The 23,077-nt window shown below is 43.7% G+C and overlaps 1 protein-coding gene across 9 annotated transcripts in view; it reads left to right on the top strand.

Annotated features, from left to right (window-relative positions):
- Positions 1 to 23,077, top strand: part of rad54b (RAD54 homolog B) — a 298,314-nt gene that overhangs the window by 233,840 nt on the left and 41,397 nt on the right. For 8 of the 9 annotated variants that reach the window (XM_070894097.1, XM_070894106.1, XM_070894063.1 and 5 more), the window contains 4 exons: positions 207 to 414; positions 4,902 to 5,041; positions 11,952 to 12,242; positions 21,439 to 21,623. In XM_070894097.1, the coding sequence (XP_070750198.1) occupies positions 207 to 414; positions 4,902 to 5,041; positions 11,952 to 12,242; positions 21,439 to 21,623 (824 nt within the window). The remainder of the gene's footprint in view (positions 1 to 206; positions 415 to 4,901; positions 5,042 to 11,951; positions 12,243 to 21,438; positions 21,624 to 23,077) is intronic. The other variant, XM_070894123.1, reaches the window with a different exon arrangement.

Genomic DNA, 23,077 nt, shown 5'->3' with positions numbered 1-23,077 from the left:
ACGAAAAAAATATAGTTTTAACATGAGGCAAAATTGGCACACAAATTTAAAAAGTTAATCATGATCGAATGGTGAGGAAAGATACAGTGATCTCCTATAAAGCCATCCAGTCATGGTATGAAGTAACATTTTGCCTACATGTTAGTTTCTTTGCCCATTTCTCCACAAATGTTATTTAATTGTTTACTTATGTATTTACTTTGAAGGACCACAAAGTGGACGACTTCATCAATTCTCCATTGTACTCTGCCCTCATCATCAGCTATGAGATGTTGTTGCGGTGCCTGGAACAAATTCAAAACTTAAAATTTGACCTGATAATTTGTGATGAAGGTCACCGTTTAAAAAATAGCTCAATTAAGACATCCACAGCAATTCTTAGCCTCTCTTGTGAGAAAAGAGTGATCCTGACTGGTAAGTTGTCTTTTAAATCATTGTACCATAACAGGAAAAATTTACAAGGGCATAATATTCAGAGCAACCACACAGTTGAGTGAGCAGCTTTAAAGTTGCACAACTCTGTCTGTCTTTCTAGATTGAAACTTGTACGTTATAATAAAGCACCGCCTTTTGAGGGAGATAGGGTCACACTGCTTTTGGAGGCAGACCTGTAACATAAATGAAGCAACGTACATGCCTCTAAAGGCATGGAACACCGTCCTACAACCTGACTTTGCTTCCATCCCTCTGGAAACATAAGAAGCTAAGAACATAAGAAATAGGAGCAGGAGTAGGCCATACGGCCCCTCGAGCTTGCTCCGACATTCAATAAGATCGTGGCTGATCTGATCATGGACTCAACTCCACTTCCCCGCCCGCTCCCCATAACCCCTTATCCCCTTATCCTTTAAGAAACTGTCTATTTCTGTCTTAAATTTATTCAATGTCCCAGCTTCCACAGCTCTCTGAGGCAGCGAATTCCACAGATTTACAACCCTCTGAGAGAAGAAATTTCTCCTCATCTCTGTTTTAAATTGGCGGCCCCTTATTCTAAGATCATGCTCTCTAGTTCTAGTCTCCCTCATCAGTGGAAACATCCTCTCTGCATCCACCTTGTCAAGCCCCCTCATAATCTTATACGTTTCAATAAGATCACCTCTCATTCTTCTGAATTCCAATGAGTATAGGCCCAACCTACTCAACCTTTCCTCATAAGTCAACTCCCTCGCCTCCGGAATTAACCGAGTGAACCTTCTCTGAACTGCCTCCAAAGCAAGTATATCCTTTCGCAAATATGGAAACCAAAACTGCACGCAGTATTCCAGGTGTGGCCTCACCAATACCTTGTATAGCTGTAGCAAGACTTCTCTGCTTTTATACTCCATCCCCTTTGCAATAAAGGCCAAGATACCATTGGCCTTCCTGATCACTTGCTGTACCTTCATACTATCCTTTTGTGTTTCATGCACAAGTACCCCCAGGTCCTGCTGTACTGCGACACTTTGCAATCTTTCTCCATTTAAATAATAACTTGCTCTGCTGTTGGTTGTAAATGTAAATAGCTTCCATAAGCAGAACTAGGTGCTGCTGGTTGATTTGTTTTGGTCCATGCAAGATCTTCAGCCAGAAATGTAAAGTAGTCATTAAAAAGGTGCTAGTGGCAGAATGTGTAGCAAGTAGCCAGCTAGTAGTTTTTCTTGAATTGGAAACAGCAAGACAACTCACGTGCAAGAAAACAGATCTACAGACGCCTGAAGGCCGAGGTCCAACAAAAACTCACGAAATAAAGAACAGATGGTGGGTTGAGAGAGCGCAGGAAATCCAGCAACTAGCCGACAACCACGACCTGCGTGGATTCTTCAGTGCAGTAAAGGCCACTTACAGACCAAACACCCAAGGCCCTAGCCCATTGTGGACGAAGAACAGAGAAGTTTTAATCGAGGACAGCGAGGCAGTCAGTGCTCGCTGGAAGGAGCACTTTTAAGATCTCCTTAACCGAGACTCTGTCTTCAACGTAAGTGTATTCGACTCCATCCCACAGCATGTTACGCGCCACCATCTCAGTACAACCCCAACCCTGCATGAGGTTGAAAAGGCCATTCGACAACTGAGGAAGCACAAGACCTCAGGAGCAGATGGAATATCCGCTGAAGCACCAAAACATGGCGGAGAAGCACTATTGGGGCAATTACATGAGGTAATTTCTCTTATTTGCCAGGGGATCTCAGACACCGTAATCGTGACCATCTTCAAGTAAGGAGATAAGTCCGATTACAGAGGAATTTCCCTGCTGTCTACCACAGGGAAAGTTATTGCAAGAATCCTCCTCAACCGTCTTCCCTGTGGCAGAAGAGTTCTTCCCAGAGTCGCAATGCGGATTCCGCCCACTAAGGGGCACAATGGATATGATCTTCACTGCGCGACAAATTCAAGAGAAATGCAGGGAACAACAACAACCTCTATACATAGCCTTCTTTGATCTGACAAAGGCCTTTGGCACTGTCGAAATCTCGACTCTCAATTTAACTAAAAAAGTGAAACTCGGACATAAACAGTTCGGTAGATGTCTCTTTAATTTACTTGCTGCAAGGAAAAGCCTTGCTGAGTCAAAAGCTCTGCGAAGACTTCCGCAGTAATACAAAAACACATTATCTTTATACAGAAGAACAGACAAAAAAATTATGGTTCCATCACGGTCAGCAAATCCAGATAAGGAGTTCTTCAATCACTTAATTAACATGACATCCTTGTTTTAATTTCCTACTTAGCTATACAGCCTTTATCTAATATTTCTAAGATTTAGCACAGTGACAGCTATTTAGCAGGGAGTTTTAACAAGACAGGGAGGGTAAATTCAAGGTTCCCTCGCTCACACAGATAGCTTCTGCTTTTCTAAATTAGTTGGCTTATCAGTCAAGGTTAATGTGCTTATGCAGAAACAGGCTGTCTGCTTCAGGGGCTTCTGGGAGAACTGAGACTCCATTTTGTTTTATTACAAAAGGGTAATTTAACAGAAAATGTAACTGAGAAAGTAAATTTCCACAGCACTGTCAACCATGAGGGATTATGGAGTCCCCAAAAATTTGTCACCAACCTCTGCTTGCTTCATGATAACATGGAAGCCGTGATCCTGACCAATGGATCCACCACAGACCCAATTCATGTACGAACTTACGTGAAACAAGGCTGTGTCATTGCACCAACGTTCTTCTCAATCTTCCTTGCTGCAATGCTACATCTCACCGCTAAAGTTTCCCGCTGGAGATAATCTATAGAATAAACGGGAAACTGTTCAACCTCTTTCGCCTTCAGACCAGATCCAAGGTCGTGCCATCCTCTGTCATCGAATTACAATATGCAGATGACGCTTGCGTCTGCGCTCACTCGGAGGACGAACACCAAACCATTGTCAACACGTTCAACGTAGTGTACGAGAGCATAGGCCTTACACTAAACATCTGTAAAACAAAGGTTCTATCAACCTGCCCCCGCCACACAGCACTGTCCCCTGATTATCAGAATCCACGATGAGGCCTTGGAGAACGTGGACCATTTTCCATACCTCTGGAGCCTACTGTCAACAAGGGCAGACATCGATGACTAGGTTCAACACCGCCTTCAGTGTGCCAGTGCAGCCTTTGGTCCCCTAAGGAATAGTATTTGAAGACGAGAACCTTAAAACCCGCACAAAGCTCATTGTCTAGAGAGCAGCCCTCATATATGCTTCTGAGATATGGACTATATACAGCAGGCACATCAAAGCACTGGAGAAGTGCCATCAACGCTGCCTCAGGAGGATCCTGCAACTCCATTGGCAGGATAGGTGCACCAACGTCTGTTCTCGCTCAGGCCAACATCCACAGCATCGAAGCATTCACAACACTCGATCAGCTCCGATGAACGGGCTACGTTGTCCATATGCCCAATACGAGACTCCCAAAGCAAGTGCTCGACTTGGAGCTCAGACACGGCAAACGAGCTCCAGGTGGGCAGAGGAAATGCTTCAAGGACACCCTCGAGGCCTCCTTGTCGAAGTTCAACATCTCCACCGACACCTGGGAATCACAGGCACAAGATCGCTCAAAATGGAAGAGAATAATCGGTGAGGACATCGAACACTTTGAGTCTCTTCACTGGGAGCAAGCGGAGACCGAGTGCATACGGTGAAAGAAGTGCATGACAACCCAAGTACTTCAACCAACGTACTTTCAACCACCATCTGTCCAACCTGCGACACAAATTGTAGCTCCCGCATTGAACTTATCAGTCATCTGAGAACTCATTTTTAATGTGGAAGCAAGTCATCCTCGACTACAAGAGACTGCCTATGAGGATAATTAGATTCCCCTTCCTCCACCCCCCCACCCCACCCTCCCCCCGCCCAAAGTTCCAATCACTCGTGGTCTGCAGGCAGCCCCTCTTAATCAGTAACATCACTGGAGTGGCTCTGGAGGTAAGGAAGTGCCAAATGATGGGGTTTTTCTGGAGAGCAAATATAAATGATGACGAATCTGCATATTATCATTTTTTTCTCATCAATATCAAGAGAGATCTTTGAACATAAAGCACTCGGCTCTACACTGTCCTTCCCCTTTACATCTTAGCCTTGACTAGTAAATTTAAAAAAATCCAATCTGATAAAGGATGTTGTGTTTCTGGTTGGACAAATGATTGAATGCCAAATATCCTGACAAACAGCTTGGCCAGCCTTCCCAAATCTGCTGCTTCAGAACCCATGAGTGAGCTGGCATCATTACCAAGAACAGGCGGTCCTCTTTGTCATGGCAGCTGTGCAGGTTGTCTCAATCTTTTGTTATCTGATCTAGATCATTAATTTAAAATGATAAATATGAAGCCTTCACAAGTTAATTGTGTGCACGTTTACTCTATCATTGTAAAGTTTTGCTTTTATTTGATCATATTTAAATGGTACATTTTTTTTAAAAGTGTGTTATTTTTAGGTACTCCCATACAAAATGATCTTCAGGAGTTCTACTCTCTCATAGAATTTGTGAATCCAGGAATCCTTGGATCCTCTTCTACCTACAGAAAGATTTATGAGGAACCTATCATCAGGTCTCAACAGCCTTCTGCAACAGTGGTAGGAAATAATATTTGTTTTTTAAACTGTTCCATGTGTAAACTACATTTCATGATTCCCTCTCTTCCTCCTGAAAACATTGGCTCATGTTTGGGTAAAATTCAAGCTGGTAGTAGTACTCCATCAGCTCTCCCAAGCAGCCATTCTTTCTGCGTGAATTTAGAATGTGGATGTCAGCAGGCTATTTAACCATGAACAGCATCACAACTGAGCTGAATTCTGCCTTTATCGATCATCCACACAGGCAAACTTTCCAGCAAGTCACGAAATAGGAATCAGGAGTGGAAAAATTGACTGCTTATATTTTATCTCCTCACCCAGGGCATTGAGGCCAATTGTAAATGCCGAACCGCTGCCTTTTCTGAGATCCATCTTAGTTCAGTATAGGGGTCTAACCTGGAGCCCCAGGTCAATATGACTCTGTACTATGCTCACAAGTTCATTTACTCACTAAGGCATCAGGAGAGCTTTTAATTTCATAGTTAAGAGGCAAAAAGGCCCATTTTTCATACAACTGCCTCCCACACTCTTTTCCCCCCCGCCACCCACTCATTTGGGTGCAAATGAGGCAGTTCACAGTCAAAGTGCGGTGCATCTGATCTGAACCCATCTTTATTTCCAGGCATAGATAATTACCATAAACCCGAGGCATCTCTGCGCAGAAATGCACCTTGGCAGTCCCTTGAATCTAGGGCGGAAAGCTAACCGCTGGCTTCAAGGTGTTTGGATGCTGTTCAAAAAGAACACCAAGAAGGCCCCCACGTCCTTGCCCAATCTGAATAGACAGGACACAAGGTGTAAAACTTACTCTTAATGGGCACTCTACATTTATGAACATACGAAATAGGAGCAGGAGTAGGCCATAACGTCCCTCGAGCCTGCAAGAAAATCATTTTGTGATGTGTTTCGAAACATAGAAAATAGATGCAGGAGCAGGCCATTCGGTCCTTCGAGCCTACACTGCCATTCAATATGATCATGGCTGATCATTCAACCTCAGTACCCCACCCCTGCCTTATCTCCATACCCCCTGATCCCTTTAGCCGTAAGGGCCACATCTAACTCCCTTTTGAATATATCCATTGAACTGGACTCAACAGCTTTCTGTGGCAGAAAAATCCACAGGTTCACAACTCTCTGGGTGAAAAAGTTTCTCCTCATCTCGGTCCTATATGGCTTACCCCTTATCCTTAGACTGTGTCCCCTGGTTCTGGACTTCCCCAACATCAGGAACATTCTTTCTGCATCTAACCTGTCCAGTCCCGTCAGAATTTTATACGTTTCTATGAGATCCCTCTCATTCTTCTAAATTCCAGTGAATACAGGCCTAGCCGGTCCAGTCTTTCCCCGTATGTCAGCCCTGCCATCCCGGGAATCAGTCTGGTGAACCTTTGCTGCACTCCCTCAATAGCGAACACGTCCTTCCTCAGATTAGAAGACCAAAACTGCACACAATACTCAAGGTGTGGTCTCGCCAAGGCTCTGTACAACTGCAGCAAGACCTCCCTGCTCCGATACTCAAATCCCCTCGCTATGAAGACCAGCATGCCATTTGCTTTCTTTACTGCCTGCTGCACCTGCATGCCTACCTTCAGTGACTGATGTACCATGACACCCAGGTCTCATTGCATCTCCCCTTTTACAAATCTGTCACCATTCAAATAATAATCTGCCTTCCTGTTTTTGCCACCAAAGTGGATAACCTCACATTTATCCACATTATACTTCATCTGCCATGCATTTACCCATTCACCTAACCTGTCCAAATCCCCCTGCAGCCTCTTAGCATCCTCCTCGCAGCTTGCACTGCCACCCAGCTTAGTGTCATCTGTAAACTTGGAGATATTACATTCAATTCCTTCCTCTAAATTATTAATGTATATTGTAAAACAGTGAAAACAGGGAATTATAGACCGGTTAGCCTGACATCGGTAGTGGGGAAAATGTTGGAATCAATTATTAAAGATGAAATAGCAATGCATTTGGAAAGCAATGACAGGTTCGGTCCAAGTCAGCATGGATTTATGAAAGGGAAATCATGCTTGACAACTCTTCTAGAATTCTTTGAGGATGTAACTAGTAGAGTGGACAAGAAAGAACCAGTGGATGTGGTGTATTTGGACTTTCAAAAGGCTTTTGACAAGGCTCCACACAAGAGATTAGTGTGCAAAATTAAAGCACATGGTATTGGGGGTAATGTATTGACGTGGATAGAGAACTGGTTGGCAGACAGGAAGCAAAGAGTAGGAATAAACGGGTCCTTTTCAGAATGGCAGGCAGTGACTAGTGGGGGGGTGCCGCAGGCTCAGTGCTGGGACCCCAGCTATTTACAATATACATTAATGATTTAGATGAAGGAATTGAATGTAATATGTCCAAGTTTGCAGATGACACTAAGCTGGGTGGTAGTGTGAGCTGTGAAGAGGATGCTAAGAGGCTGCAGGGTACTTGGACAGGTTAGTGAGTGGGCAAATGCATGGCAGATGCAGTATAATGTAGATAAATGTGAGGTTATCCACTTTGGTGGCAAAAACAGGAAGGCAGAATATATAATGAATGGTGACAGATTAGGAAAAAGGGAGGTGCAACGGGACCTGGGTGTCATGGTACATCAGTCATTGAAAGTTGGCATGCAGGTACAGCAGGCGGTGAAGAAGTCAAATGGTATGTTGGCCTTCAAAGTGAGAGGAATTGAGTATAGGAGCAGGGAGGTCTTGCTGCAGTTGTACAGAGCCTTGGTGAGGCCACACCTTGAATATTGTGAACAGTTTTGGTCTCCTAATCTGAGGAAGGACATTCTTGCTATTGAGGGAGTGCAGCGAAGGTTCACCAGACTGATTCCCGGGATGGCAGGACTGACATATGAAGAAAGAGTGGATCGACTAGGCTTATATTCACTGGAATTTAGAAGAATGAGAGGGATCTCATAGAACCATATAAGATTCTGACGGGACTGGACAGGTTAGATGTAGGAAGAATGTTCCCAATGTTGGGGAAGTCCAGAACCAGGGGTCACAGTCTAAGGATAAGGGGTAAGCCATTTAGGACCGAGATGAGGAGAAACTTCTTCACCCAGAGAGTGGTGAACCTGTGGAATTCTCTCCCAACAGAAAGTTGTTGAGGCCAGTTCGTTAGATATATTCAAAAGGGAGTTAGATGTGGCCCTTACAGCTAAAGGGATCAAGAGGTATGGAGAGAAAGGAGGAATGGGCTACTAAAGTTGCAAAAATGATCAGCCATGATCATATTGAATGGTAGTGCAGGCTCGAAGGGCCGAATGACCTACTCCTGCACGTTTTTTCTATGTTTCTATGTAAATAGCTGGTGTCCCAGCACTGAACCCTGCGGCACCCCCCCCCACTAGTCATTGCCTGCCATTCTGAAAAGGACCCGTTTATTCCCACTCTTTGCTTCCTGTCTGCCAACCAGTTCTCTATCCACGTCAATACATTACCCCCAATACAATGTGCCTTAATTTTGCACACTAATCTCTTGTGTGGGACCTTGTCAAAAGTCTTTTGAAATTCCAAATACACCACATCCACTGGTTTTCTCTTATCCACTCTACTAATTGCATCCTCAAAAAACTCGAAGATTTGTCAAGCATGATTTCCCTTTCATAAATCCATGCTGACTTGGACCGATCCTGTCACTGCTTTCCAAATGCGCTGCTATTTCATCTTTTAATAATTGACTCCAGCATTTTCCCCACCTCCAATGTCAGGCTAACCGGTCTATAATTCCCTGTTTTCTCTCTCCCTCCTTTTTTAAAAAGTGGGGTTACATTAGCTACCCTCCAATGCATAGGAACTGATCCAGAGTCCATGGAATGTTGGAAAATGACTACTTATGCATCCACTATTTCGAGTGCCACTTTCTTAAGTAGTCTGGGAGGCAGACTATCAGGCTCTGGGGATTTATCGTACTGCAGTCCCTTCAATTTCCTCAACACCATTTCCTGACTAATAAGGATTTCCCTCAGTTCCCCCTTCTCGCTAGACCCTCGGTCCCCGAGTATTTTCGGGATGTTATTCATATTTTCCTTCGTGAAGATGGAACCAAATTATTTGTTCAAATTGGTCTACCATTTTCTTGTTCCCATTATGAATTCACCTGATTCTGACTGCAAGGAACCTACATTAATCTTCACTAATCTTTTTCTCTTCACATATCTGTAGAGCTTTTGCAGTCAGTTTTTATGTTCCCTGCAAGCTTACTCTCATACTCTATTTTCCCCCTCCTAATTAAACCCATTGTCCTCCTCTGCTGAATTATAAATTTCTCCCAGTCCTCAGGTTTGTTGCTTTTTCTGGCCAATTTATATGCCTCTTCCTTGGATTTAACACTTTCCCTAATTTCCCTTGTTAGCCACGGTTGAGCCATCTTCCCTTTTTTATTTTTACGTCAGACAGGGATGTAGAATTGTTGAAGTTCATTCATGAGATCTTTAAATGTCTGCCATTGCCTATCCACCGTCAACCCTTTATCATTCGCCAGTCTATCCTAGCCAATTCACGTCTCATACCGTCGAAGTTTAACTACATCTAAAGAATTTGCTTAGCTAAGACCATGGCTGATCTTCAACATCAACCTCACTTTCCTATCCTATCCCCATGTCCCTAGATTCTCAGTGTCCAATAATCTATTGATCTCAGTCTTGAATATACTGAACAACTGAGCATCAACAGCCCTCTGGAGTAGAGAATTCCAAAGATTCTCAACCTTCTGAGTGAAGAAACTTCTCTTCATCTCAGTCCTAAATGGTTGCCCCCTTATCCTGAAACTGTGACCCCTAATTCTATACTCTCCGGCCAAGGAAAACAGCCTCTCAGATTACCCTGTCAAGCCCTCTGAGAATTTTTTTAATGTTTCAATGACATCACTTCTCATTCTAACTCCTGAAAGAAAGACATACAGATGGACAGACAGACAGATACAAATACATATACATACATACATACTCATGACCACCGGTCATCTCAAAGTGCTTTACAGCCAATAAATACTTTTGGAGTGTAGTCACTGTTGTAAAGTGGGAAATGCAGCAGCCAATTTGTGCAGAGAATGCTCCCACAAACAGCAATGTGATAATGACCAGATAGACTGTTTCGTTTTGTTGATTGAAGGATAAGTATTGGCCAGGACACCGGGGATAACTCCCCTGCTCTTCTTCGAAATAGTGCCGTGGGATCTTTTACGTCCACCTGACGGAGCAGGGGCCTCGGTTTAACGTCTCATCCAAAAGACGGCACCTCCGACAGCGCAGCACTCCCTCAGTACTGCACTGGAGTGTCAGTCTAGATTTATGTGCTCAAGTTCCTGCAGTGAGACTGGAACCCACAACCTTCTGACTCAGAGGTGAGTGTGTTACCCACTGAGCCACAGCTCACAGCTGAGACTATCGGCCCATTTTACTCATCTCTCCTCATAGGACAACCCTCTCAGCCCAGGAGTGTCAGTACTGGGAAGAGTGAGTGAGTCCCAATCTTAATCCCCCGACACCACCATGTCAAATTCCCATCTCAGTCTCCTGATTAATCCCATTTCCCAGCTCTTCAAATGTTTAGCTGCTCTTCCCCACGAAACCACACTTTAGTGAGTTCATTGATAAATGGTTCTAGAGATCCTCTACACATTGAGTTCCTTATCTTAGTGTGCCACCAGGAACAGGCACCAAGTCCCTCCCTATGGACCACCCACATGCACCTCTAGGTGGTTGGTTTCAGTGTGGCATTGGTGGGGACTGAACAGGTCAGGTGCTCATACCTTTGGTCAGGAAAGAGAAGGATAAGAAAATAACATGAAACAGGAGTCATACCTTCAATTCCCAAAACCTGGGAGCATCTTAACAACAAAAGCAGACATTGATGAGGGAATTCAACATCGCCTCCAGTGCGCCAGTGCAGCCTTCAGCCGCCTGAGGAAAAGAATGTTCGAAGACCAGGCCCTCAAATCTACCACCAAGCTCATGGTCTACTGGGCTGTAGTAATACCCGCCCTCCTGTATGGCTCAGAGGCATCGACCATGTACAGTAGACACCTCGAGTTGCTGGAGATATATCATCAACGATGTCTCCGCAAGATCCTACAAATCCCCTGGGAGGACAGGCGCACCAACATCAGCGTCCTCGTCCAGACTAACATCCCAGCATTGAAGAACTGACCACACTCGATCAGCTCCGCTAGGCAGGCCCCACAGTTTGCATGCCAGACACGAGACTCCCAAAGCAAATGCTCTATGCGGAGCTCCTTCACGGCAAACGAGCCAAAGGTGGGTGGTCAGAGGAAACGTTACAAGGACACCCTCAAAGCCTCCCTGATAAAGTGCGACATCCCCACTGACACCTGGGAGTCCCTGGCCAAAGACTGCCCTAAGTGGAGGAAGTGCATCCGGGAGGGCGCTGAGCACTTCGAGTCTCAACGTCGAGAGTGTGCAGAAATCCAGCGCGGGCAGCGGAAAGAGCGTGCAGCAAACCTGTCCCACCCACCCCTTCCCTCAACGACTATCTGTCCCATCTCTGACAGAGTCTGTGGCTCTCGTACTGAACTGTTCAGCCATCAAATAACTCACTTCAGGAGTGGAAGCAAGTCTTCCTCAATTCCGAGGGACTGCCTATGATGATGACCTTCAATTAAAACAAATCAATCTGTTTTTATTAAATTGGGTTCCAAGCCAAGTTGACCATTTAAGAATGTCACAGAAGGATTTTGTGGACGAAAGAATTTTCAGCACCGTCCAAGTTTAACTTATACCACTATTCAAATTCTTGTTCAAAAATGCACATAGATAGGCCTGTAAAGCTGGAGAATAAACAATAGTCTTGTTAGAAAAGCCATCAATTCAGGAATTCTTTCCTCTACAGCTCAACATTCCAGCTTTTGCTCTTTTGCCATTTCTTTTTGTCTTTAGGATGAAAAGCAGTTGGGTGAAGAGAGGGCAACAGAGCTTTGCCGATTAACTGGGCTCTTCATACTTCGGCGCACACAGGACATCATTAACAATTACCTCCCTCCAAAGACTGAATGGATTATCTTCTGCCGCCCGGCTGCACTGCAGCTTGAACTCTATCACAAACTGCTGGCGTCTCATGCAGTGAAATCTTGCCTACAGGGAAAGCTGGAGAACAGTTACCACTTATTATGCATAGGGTTACTGAAAAAACTCTGCAATCACCCTACACTCCTCTTTAATTCAATAAAGGTATTGGTTTTGTTTGAAATGCACATGGGCATTAACTCCCTATGAGCCAGTAATAAATATGTGAGACATGTTTGTAAGAAAATCATGTTGTGATGTGTTTAGCTATATCTAAAGAATTTGCTTGGCCAAGAATGGTTTTGAAATCCACTTAACAAGAACTGCAAACAATGTGACCCAGAAATGGAAATCTCTGGGAGCTGCCTTTTAAAGCTGCAATGTCTAGAAAATATATTTTATGCTTTTTAAGTTAATAATTTTAATACTATCTTTACTAACCACACAAAAAAGTATTTTATCGAAGGATATGTGGTGTGAGATGCAGATTTGATTTTCTCTCCTCCCCCTTTCCCGAAGCAGCCATGTTACTAAGCAGAAACCAGGCATTAACGTAGGATGTAAGAGAGAAAGCCACCCCAGGGAGATCAGTTCAGCAGGACATCGCTGGGGGCCTGGGAGCACATTATCAATCTTTTTGTGAGCCCAGAGAGGAAAGGGGGGGAAAAAGATGGCAAATACTTATATTAAAAGGTGTGTGCATAGTAAGAGTTCTGTACGAGTGAGTAACTAGAAGTTAGCTATAAGCCAGGGAGTTAAAAGGGAATTCAGTTCTCTGCTCACCAAATGTCATTCTTGAAATGTGATCTGTTTAAATTTTTTTGTTCGTGCCTGCGGAGATCGAGACCATGAACTGTGTATTTGACCTCTGGCCTGAAGTGCTAGTTTTGGCTTAGTTACTGGGAGAAGCTCGCAGCACAGAGTGAAGGTCAGAGGCTTAAGTAAATAAAATGCACAATTTCAGAGCTTGGTATGAGCCCTGAAAATGTAAAAATAAATTAATTGCATTCCATAATGTTAACAATATGCTTCCTTATAACTCTCTCAAATATATGCTGACCTAGACACATTGTTTATGTCTCCTTCACTTATAGAGAGCCCATTTAATCACTCTCTTCACTCCATAACATTTTTTGATATGTTCTCAAAGAAACATTGTAAATTGAATAGGAAAATGTACTTGTGGAGCACTCTTGCCTGGAGAGGTTATATATTTTTAAGTAAACCCTTGTTATTAAGATTGAATGTTTAGTCCATTGGGCTACTCAGTGTTTTTCTTCCATGTCCTGTAGTTACTTTTGGAAGTCTGCTGGGACTTGGGTCGTATTTTTTAAATCAGTCCATTAATCAACTCCATATAAAGACATCTGTCCCACTAACCACAACTGCACAGGGGAGTCGGGGAGTCCCATGGGCTAAACAATGCATTACATTAGGAACCTCAGCAGTGTGAGTTACTTTAAGCTTTGTAGGAGTCCTTAGGAAACTAAACTGGATACATTTCCTCCACAATATGCATCAACATGGCTGATCTCTTCGTATTATGCTTGCTCTTTGCTTCTCTCGCATGTTCACAGTTTTACACACACACACACACATACACAGGTTGAGAACCATCACATTTTTTCTGACTTAAATCAGATTAGAAGATTTCACTTTTTAATTTTAAATTAAATAAGCAGAATACATAAATAACATTCACAGTTCTGCATTGCATATTTGTGCCTTAATTGTGAATGATGCATTATGTAATTAAATTAATGTCTTGGTGGTCAGGAATTACATACAGTTCTGGGTAAAAATGAGAACCAGTGATGTTGATTATTGGAATCTTGTACTGAATTCATCTTTAATATATATTCAAAGAAAGTTCTATGTTCTATCATGTACCAGGTATAGTCCTTATAAGGGGAAAACAGTTCAAGTTTGTATTGTGGGTTTATTCTTTTTTAAGTTGGTTGTCTCATATTTAAGTAAACACCCAACTACTTTGGGTGTGAGTGCAGTTTGCCTGTTTCTCAGCCTAACCAAAATTGCGACGGAAATTATATTCCTGAAAACATAGAGACAGACTATTATCTGAATGGTGACAGATTAGGAAAAGGGGAGGTGCAACGAGACCTGGGTGTCATGGTACATCAGTCATTGAAGGTTGGCATGCAGGTACAGCAGGCGGTTAAGAAAGCAAATGGCATGTTGGCCTTCATAGCGAGGGGATTTGAGTACAGGGGCAGGGAGGTGTTGCTACAGTTGTACAGGGCCTTGGTGAGGCCACACCTGGAGTATTGTGTACAGTTTTGGTCTCCTAACTTGAGGAAGGACATTCTTGCTATTGAGGGAGTGCAGCGAAGGTTCACCAGACTGATTCCCGGGATGGCGGGACTGACCTATCAAGAAAGACTGGATCAACTGGGCTTGTATTCACTGGAGTTCAGAAGAATGAGAGGGGACCTCATAGAAACGTTTAAAATTCTGATGGGTTCAGACAGGTTAGATGCAGGAAGAATGTTCCCAATGTTGGGGAAGTCCAGAACCAGGGGTCACAGTCTAAGGATAAGGGGTAAGCCATTTAGGACCGAGATGAGGAGAGACTTCTTCACCCAGAGAGTGGTGAACCTGTGGAATTCTCTACCACAGAAAATTGTTGAGGCCAATTCACTAAATATATTCAAAAAGGAGTTAGATGAGGTCCTTACTACTAGGGGGATCAAGGGGTATGGCGAGAAAGCAGGAATGGGGTACTGAAGTTGCATGTTCAGCCATGAACTCATTGAATGGCGGTGCAGGCTAGAAGGGCCGAATGGCCTACCCCTGCACCTATTTTCTATGTTTCTATGATTATGATATTTTCAGGAGAAATGTGGAGGAATAAAAGGGCTGTGTGGCAATTTCAGTAAAGGATTCTTTCACTATGCTAGAATATAAAGTTGTTTTGGGGGTTGCACTAAGACAATACAGATGGCTAGAGTTAAGGAATGGCATAGGAAATGGTTCAATTCTCAGAATGCGTGAAAATGAGCTGGAGAGGAGATTTGCTGAGAGTTCAGAGAAGTATAAAAACAGTAGGGTGATAATATTGGTTATTTTAACAATTCCAAGTTGGACTGGAATAAAGGTAATGTATATGGTCAAAGTGGGAAATGTTTTTATAATGCATAATGTAAGAAATCAAAAGGTCATGTTACAGTCAAGGGGGTAAGTGATTGGCTGGTGATTGGTGAGTAGTTTTTCTTTTTCCTTTCTTTATCAGTAAGTAACCTTTTAGCATTGTTGTTGCCAAATTAAGTTAATCTAAGGGTTAAGTCATGGCAGGAGAGCTCGGACACGTGTTATGCTCCTCCTGCAATATGTGGGAAGTCAGGGACGCTTCCAGTGTCCCTGACGATTACATTTGCAGGAAGTGCATCCGCCTGCAGCACCCGACAGACCGCATTGCGGCACTGGAGCTGCGGGTGGATTTACTCCGGAGCATCCATGATGCTGAGAATGACGTGAATAGCATGTTTAGTGAGTTGGCCACACCGCAGGTAAAGGGTACACAGCCAGACAGGGTATGGATGACCATCAGGAAGAGCAGTGGAAGGAAGGTATTGCAGGGGTCCCCTGCGGTCATCACCCTGCAACACAGATACACTGCTTTGGGTACTGTTGAGGGGGATGACTCATCAGAAGAAAGCAGCAGCAGCCAAGTTCATGGCACCATGGGTAGCTCTGCTGCACAGGAAGGGAGGAAAAAGAGTGGGAGAGCTATAGCAATATGGGATTCTATTGTAAGGGGAATAGATAGACGTTTTTGCGGCCGCAATCGAGACTCCAGGATGGTATGTTGCCTCCCTGGTGCAAGGGTCAAGGCTGTCTCTGAGCGGATGCAGAATCTTTTGAAGAGGGAGGGTGAACAGCCAGTTGTCGTATAGGTACCAACGATATAGGTAAAATACAGAATGAGGTCCTGCAAGACAAATTTAGGGAGCTAGGAGCTAAATTTAAAAAGTAGGACCTCAAAAGTAGTAATCTCAGGATTATTACCAGTGTCACGTGCTAGTCAGAGCAGGAATCACAGGATAGCTAAGATGAATACGTGGCTTGAGGAGTGGTGCAGCAGGGAGGGATTCAAATTCCTGGGACATGGGAACCGGTTCTGGGGGAGGTGGGACCAGTACAAACCGGACGGTCTGTACCTGGGCAGGACCGGATCCAATGTCCTAGGGGGAGTGTTTGCTAGTGCTCTTGGGGAGGAGTTAAACTAATATGGCAGGGGGATGGGAACCTATGCAGGGAGCCAGAGGGAAGTAGAATGGGGGCAGAAGCAAAAGATAGAAAGAAGAAAAGTAAAAGTGGAGGGCAGAGAAACCCAAGGCAAAAAGCAAAAAGGACCACATTACACCAAAATTCTGAAGGGGCAAAGGGTGTTAATAAGACAAGCCTTAAGACTCTGTGCCTCAATGCAAAGGAGTATTTGGAATAAGGTGGACGAATTAACTGCACAGATAGCAATTAACGGATATGATATAATTGGCATCACGGAGACATGGCTGCAGGGTGTCCAAGGCTGGGAACTCAACATCCAGGGGTATTCATCATTTATGAAGGACAGACAGAAAGGAAAAGGAGGTGGGTGGCGTTGCTGGTTAAAGAGGAAATTAATGCAATAGTAAGGAAGCTTGGATGATGTGGAATCAGTATGGATGGAGCTACGGAATACCAACGGGCAGAAAACGCTAGTGGGAGTTGCGTACAGACCAAACAGTAGTAGTGAGGTTGGGAACAGCATCAAACAGGAAATTAGGGATGCGTGCAATAAAGGTACAGCAGTTATCATGGGCGATTTTAATCTACATATCGATTGGGCGAACCAAACTGGTAGCAGTGCGATGGAGGAGGATTTCCTGGAGTATTAGGGATGGATCCTACACCAATATGTCGAGGAACCAACTAGAGAGCTGGCCATCCTAGACTGGGGGATGTGTAATGAGAAAGGACTAATTAACAATCTTGCTGTGCGATGCCCCTTGGGGAAGAGTGACCATAATATGGTAGAATTCTTTATTAAGATGGCGAGTGACACAGTTAATTCAGAGACTAGGGTCCTGAACTTAAGGAAAGGTAACTTCGATAGTATGAGACGTGAATTGGCTAGAATAGACTGGCGAGTGATACTTAAAGGGTTGATGGTGGATCGGCAATGGCAAACATTTAAAGATCACATGGATGAACTTCAGCAATCCCTGTCTGGAGTAAAAATAAAACTGGGAAGGTGGCTCAACCGTGGCTAACAAGAGAAATTAAGTATAGTGTTAAATCCAAGGAAGAGGCATATAAATTGGCCAGAAAAAGCAGCAAACCTGAGGACTGGGAGAATTTTGTAATTCAGCAGAGGAGGACAAAGGGTTTAATTAGGAAGGGGAAAATAGAGTATGAGAAGAAGCTTGCTGTAAACATAAAAACTGACTGCAAAAGCTTCTATAGATATGTGAAGAGAAAAAGATTAGTGAAAACAAATGTTGGTCTCTTGCAGTCAGATTCAGGTGAATTTATAATGGTGAACAAAGAAATGGCGGACCAGTTAAACAAATACTTTGGTTCTGTCTTCACGAAGGAAGACACAAATAACCTTCCAGAAATACTAGGGGACCGAGGTCTAGTGGGAAGGAGGAACTGAAGGAAATCCTTCTTAGTCGGGCAATTGTGTTAGGGAAATTGATGGGATTGAAACATAGACATAGAAACATAGAAAATAGGTGCAGGAGTAGGCCATTCGGCCCTTCGAGCCTGCACCACCATTCAATGCTGAACATGCAACTTCATTCCTGCTTTCTCGCCATACTACTTGATCCCCCTAGTAGTAAGGACTATATCTAACTCCTTTTTGAATATATTTAGGCCGATAAATTCCCGGGGCCTGATGGTCTACAACGCAGAGTACTTAAGCAGGTAGCCCTAGAAATAGTGGATGCATTGGTGATCATTTTCCAACAGTCTATCGACTCTGGATCGGTTCCTATGGACTGGAGGGTAGGTAATGTAACACCACTTTTTAAGAAAGGAGAGAGAGAGAAAACAGGTAATTATAGACCGGTTAGCCTGACATCAGTAGGAGTGAAAATTTTGGGATCAATTATTAAAGATGAAATAGCAGCACATTTGGAAAGCAGTGACAGGATCGGTCCAAGTCAGCATGGATTTATGAAAGGGAAATCATGCTTGACAAATCTTCTGGAATTTTTTGAGGCTGTAACTGGTAGAGTGGACAAGGGAGAACCAGTGGATGTGATGTATTTGGACTTTCAAAAGGCTTTTGACAAGGTCTCACAAAATAAATTGGTGTGCAAAATTAAAGCATATGGTATTGAGGGTAATGTACTGACGTGGATAGAGAACTGGTTGGCAGACAGGAAGCAGAGTGTCGGAATAAGCGGGTCCTTTTCAGAATGGCAGGCAGTGACTAGTGGGGTGCCGTAGGGCTCAGTGCTGGGACCCCAGCTGTTTACAATATGCATTACTGATTTGGATGAGGGAATTGAATGTAATATCTATAAATTTGCAGATGACACTAAGCTGGGTGGCGGTGTGAGCTGTGAGGAGGACGCTAAAAGGCTGCAGGGTGACTTGGACAGGTTAGGTGAGTGGGCAAACGTATGGCAGATGCAGTATAATGTGGATAAATGTGAGGTTATTCACTTTGGTGGCAAAAACACGAAGGCAGAATATTATCTGAATGGCAGCAGATTAGGAAAAGGGGAGGTGCAACGAGACCTGAGTGTCATGGTACATCAGTCATTGAAAGTTGGTATGCAGGTACAGCAGGCGGTGAAGAAAGCAAATGGTATGTTGGCCTTCATAGCTAGGGGATTTGAGTATAGGAGCAGGGAGGTCTTGCTGCAGTTGTACAGGGCCTTAATGAGGCCTCACCTGGAATCTTGTGATCAGTTTTGGTCTCCTAATCTGAGGAAGGACGTTCTTGCTATTGAGGGAGTGCAGCGAAGGTTCACCAGACTGATTCCCAGGCTGGCAGGACTGACATATGCGGAGAGACTGGATCGACTGGGCCTGTATTCACTGGAGTTTAGAAGGATGAGAGGGGATCTCATAGAAACATACAGAATTCTGACGGGACTGCACAGGTTAGATGCAGGAAGAATGTTCCTGATGTTGGGGAAGTCCAGAACCAGGGGTCACAGTCTAAGGATAAGGGGTAAGCCATTTAGGACCGAGATGAGGAGCAACTGCTTCACTCGGAGAGTTGTTAACCTGTGGAATTCCCTACCGCAAAGAGTTGTTGATGCCAGTTCATTGGATATATTCAAGAGGGATTTGGATATGGCCCTTACGGCTAAGTGGATCAAGGGGTATGGAGAGAATGCAAGAAAGGGGTACTGAGGTGAATGATCAGCCATGATCTTATTGAATGCTGGTGCAGGCTCGAAGGGCCAAATGGCCTACTCCTGCACCTATTTTCTATGTTTCTATCCAAGACTGCTCACTAGATCAATATATTTCTAGTCCCAACAAAGAAAGAAGCACTGATTGAATCAGTTCTGAGAAATGAAGTGGGGAACGTTAAGGACGGGAGTTGGCGATCAGACTTATGCATATTAAGTTGCATCTGCCACGAACTGCCCAATCTGCTAACATGTACATGTCTTGATGGGTTTTCTGCAGTCCACCTTGCTGTTTGCCAAATCCTTACTTTTGTGTCTAGATCATTTCGATATTGTGATCTCTATGGTCAAAAGTGGACTCAGCATTGACCTGGGGTACACACGTTTAATCCTTCTCCAATCCAAGTATTACTCATTAGCCCTAACTCTTGTTAGTTAACCAATTTTATATTCATGCTGTTATAATTTCTCTTCAAGCATACGCCTAAATTTTTGCAACAACTTTCCCACGAGCAATGTTCTTGTTTAGCCCTGCAGCCAACTGAAGCTCCCTTGCAGGCCGCTTGCCGGTTTCTCATTGGGTAAAAAAAAAGCATAAGCGCGGATGTTTGAATGGGCCATGCAGACCCTTAAAGGGACGCATACCTCCTCAAAAATTAGAGGGAGCATTGCCTATGAGGCATCTATCAAATACCGACTGAAAATCCATATAAACCACACTTACTGCATTCCCTATATTTATTCAATTGGCCACTCTTCGAAAGGCTATTTTTTTACTTTGTCAAACATGACGCCTTCAAAACAAATCTGTGCTGATTGTCTTTGACCATCCCATGCATCTCTAAATGCTCACTAACTTTTATCTCAAATTATGGATTCTAAGGGGGGAATTTTAACATGGATGAGTATGTGGGATTGGGTGCAGGTGATGGGTTAAAGCGGGAAAAATTCCAAGCATGTTGGGAAGTTGGCTCCAACTCGCCAACTTTCAGGTTTTACGGGGTGGGCTGCCAACCTGCTCCCAGAAGTGACTACACTCCAAATGTACGTCATTGGCTGTAAAGTGCTTTGAGACGTCCAATGGTCGTGAAAGACGCTATATAAATCCAAGTCTTTTTATATGTTAATAAGGCTAGGAAGGTTCTGATTTAACCTGCTTTGTAGGTTTTACTATGGGTGGCCGGGTTTCCCAGGCCTCAGGGAAAACTGGCAGCTAAAGCAAGGCGAGGACAGCTTTGAGGAGAAGATAAGTGCCTTTACAGCACTGCTTGTGGGCTTGGAGGCGCAGGTGTGCCTTCCATCCCCGGCCCCACAAGCTCCCCCGCTCAATCTGATCCCACCCCATATAGAGGCCCCCAAGTTCAGGGGATCGGACTCCCTTCCTCAGGGATTGGATTCCCCCCCCCCCAACCCCAGATCAGAGATCGGACCCCTGCCCACCACACCACCACCCCACCCACCCCCCCCCCCCCACAACCAGAACCTACCTGGTCCTGCGGCCTGTTCCGGAGTTCTCCCCACCCGACTGGAAGCCAAGTGTGTTAATCAGTCTGACTTCTGGGCGGGAAACCCGTCTGGGCCAAAAGACACACGCTGTGGAGTTAAAACTCCACAGCATGTGGGGAAACCCAGACTTTCGGGTTTCCCATCCAAAACCCCGCAACCTCCCCTGCACCTTAGTAACCCGCCCCAGTATTTATCCAAGCCTTCGAGTTTGCCCAAGCAAAGATCGGCACAGACACGCTGGGCAAAATGACCCCCTCCTCTGCTGGAAGCTAGTGCTGAGCCAGGAGAAGGTGTCAAATTTGATCTACTGTTTATACTGAGTACTGTGCACATATGTGGACATCAAGTGTGACAGCATCACACTCAAGTGCAATGCCCCCATATCAATGCTTTATAAATGAATGAGAACCAACTCAGTTTATAACTAAAAGCCTGTAACAATGAGGTAAATTGTTTCTGTTTCTTTATTGTCTTAGGGAAAGGAGAATCACTCCACAAAACCCAATTTTGACCACCAGTTGGAAATCAGCCCTTACAATGATCTGATTGGCATATTTCCGATGTGCTATGAACCGGACAGATTTACTGCAAAGGATTCGGGGAAGCTACAAGTACTGATGGATCTTTTAGCAGGCATTCATGCACAGAGTTCAGCTGAAAGGTAGGGAAGAAAAATTCTACATTTGAATTAATGGTAGCTATGAAAACATTTGTGCATACTGGACCAAGATTTGCTACTTTTCTTTTTAAAGCAAGTTTATTTTCCTTCTCTCCTTGACCAAAGTATATAACTGTTAAAAATCAATGCTTTGAAAATATTTGCTATCTCGCCACAAAATAAGTATACCTTGATTGCTGACAGCTAGTTAACATAAAATAGAATTTTACAGCACAGAAGTAGGCCATTCAACTCATTGTGCTTGTGTCAACTCTTTGAAAGAGCTAACCTTTAGTTCTATTCTCCTGCCCTTTCCCCAATCCATTTAAAGATATTTTTTGTTGAAGCCATTATGGTTTCTGTTTCCACCACTGTTTCTGGTTGAGTATTCCATGTCATGACATTCTCTTAAAACATTCTCCTAAATTCTTCCTTCATTCTTTTGGTGGTGATAAATTTAAGACCTCTAGTTGCTGACTTCCAATTTACATCAAAAACCCTTACAATTTTGTACACCTTTATCAACACTCCTCCCAAGAGCCCCAATTTCTCTAGTGTCTCCATATAACAAAACAAAAGCCTCTCATCCCGAGCCTTGTTTTAGAAAATCTCTTCTTGGCATCCTTTCTAGTTATAGTGGATAGACTGGAGAAGCTGGGGTTGTTCTCCTCAGAGCAGAGAGGAGATTTGATGGAGTTGTTTAAAACCACGAAAGGTTTAGATAGAGTAAATATAGATAAACTGTTCCCAATGGCTGAAGGGTCGATAACCAGTAGGTGCAGATTTAAGGTGATTGGCAAGAGAACCAGAGGCAACATGAGGAAAAGCTTTTTTACGTTATGAGTGGGCTAGGACTTGGAATGTACTATCTGATAGCGTGGTGAATACAGATTCAACAGTAGCCTTCAAAAGGAAATTAGATAAATATTTGAAGGAGAAAAAATTGCAGGGATATGGGTGAGTGGGAGTAACTGGATTGCTCTTTGAAAGGGCCAGTGCAGACTTGATGGGTCGAATGGCCCCCTCCTATGTTGTATTGTTTTATGATTCTATTCTATTCTATGATTCTAAAGTAGAATGTCCAAAACTGGACATAATGTGGTAGAATTTCTCTGGGGGTTCCCTGACCATCCACTGTAACTTTGGAAGAAGATGGGCAGAAACCTCAGAGAAAAGATGCACGATTGGGAGAACCCTTTCAGAAATTCCAGACAAATATTCTAATTGCAACTTAATTAATTTGTAAAGGTTTAACATTACCTCTTTGCATTTATATTCTCTGTCCCTATTACTAAAATCTAGTAGCCAATATGTTTTTAACAGCTTTATGTATGACATTTGTGTATCTGAATGATTCAGGCTCACTGCTCTTCTGTTCCTTTAATGTTTTACCAACTTATATACTTCACTTTCTTATTTTTTTCCAAAATGTATCACCTCATATTTTCTGCATTAAA

This window comes from Pristiophorus japonicus, chromosome 1, assembly GCF_044704955.1.
Source record: "Pristiophorus japonicus isolate sPriJap1 chromosome 1, sPriJap1.hap1, whole genome shotgun sequence".
In the NCBI taxonomy this organism is placed as follows: domain Eukaryota; kingdom Metazoa; phylum Chordata; class Chondrichthyes; family Pristiophoridae; genus Pristiophorus; species Pristiophorus japonicus.
Note: the sequence above shows the minus strand (reverse complement) of the source record. Positions and strands in the feature narration are given on the sequence as shown.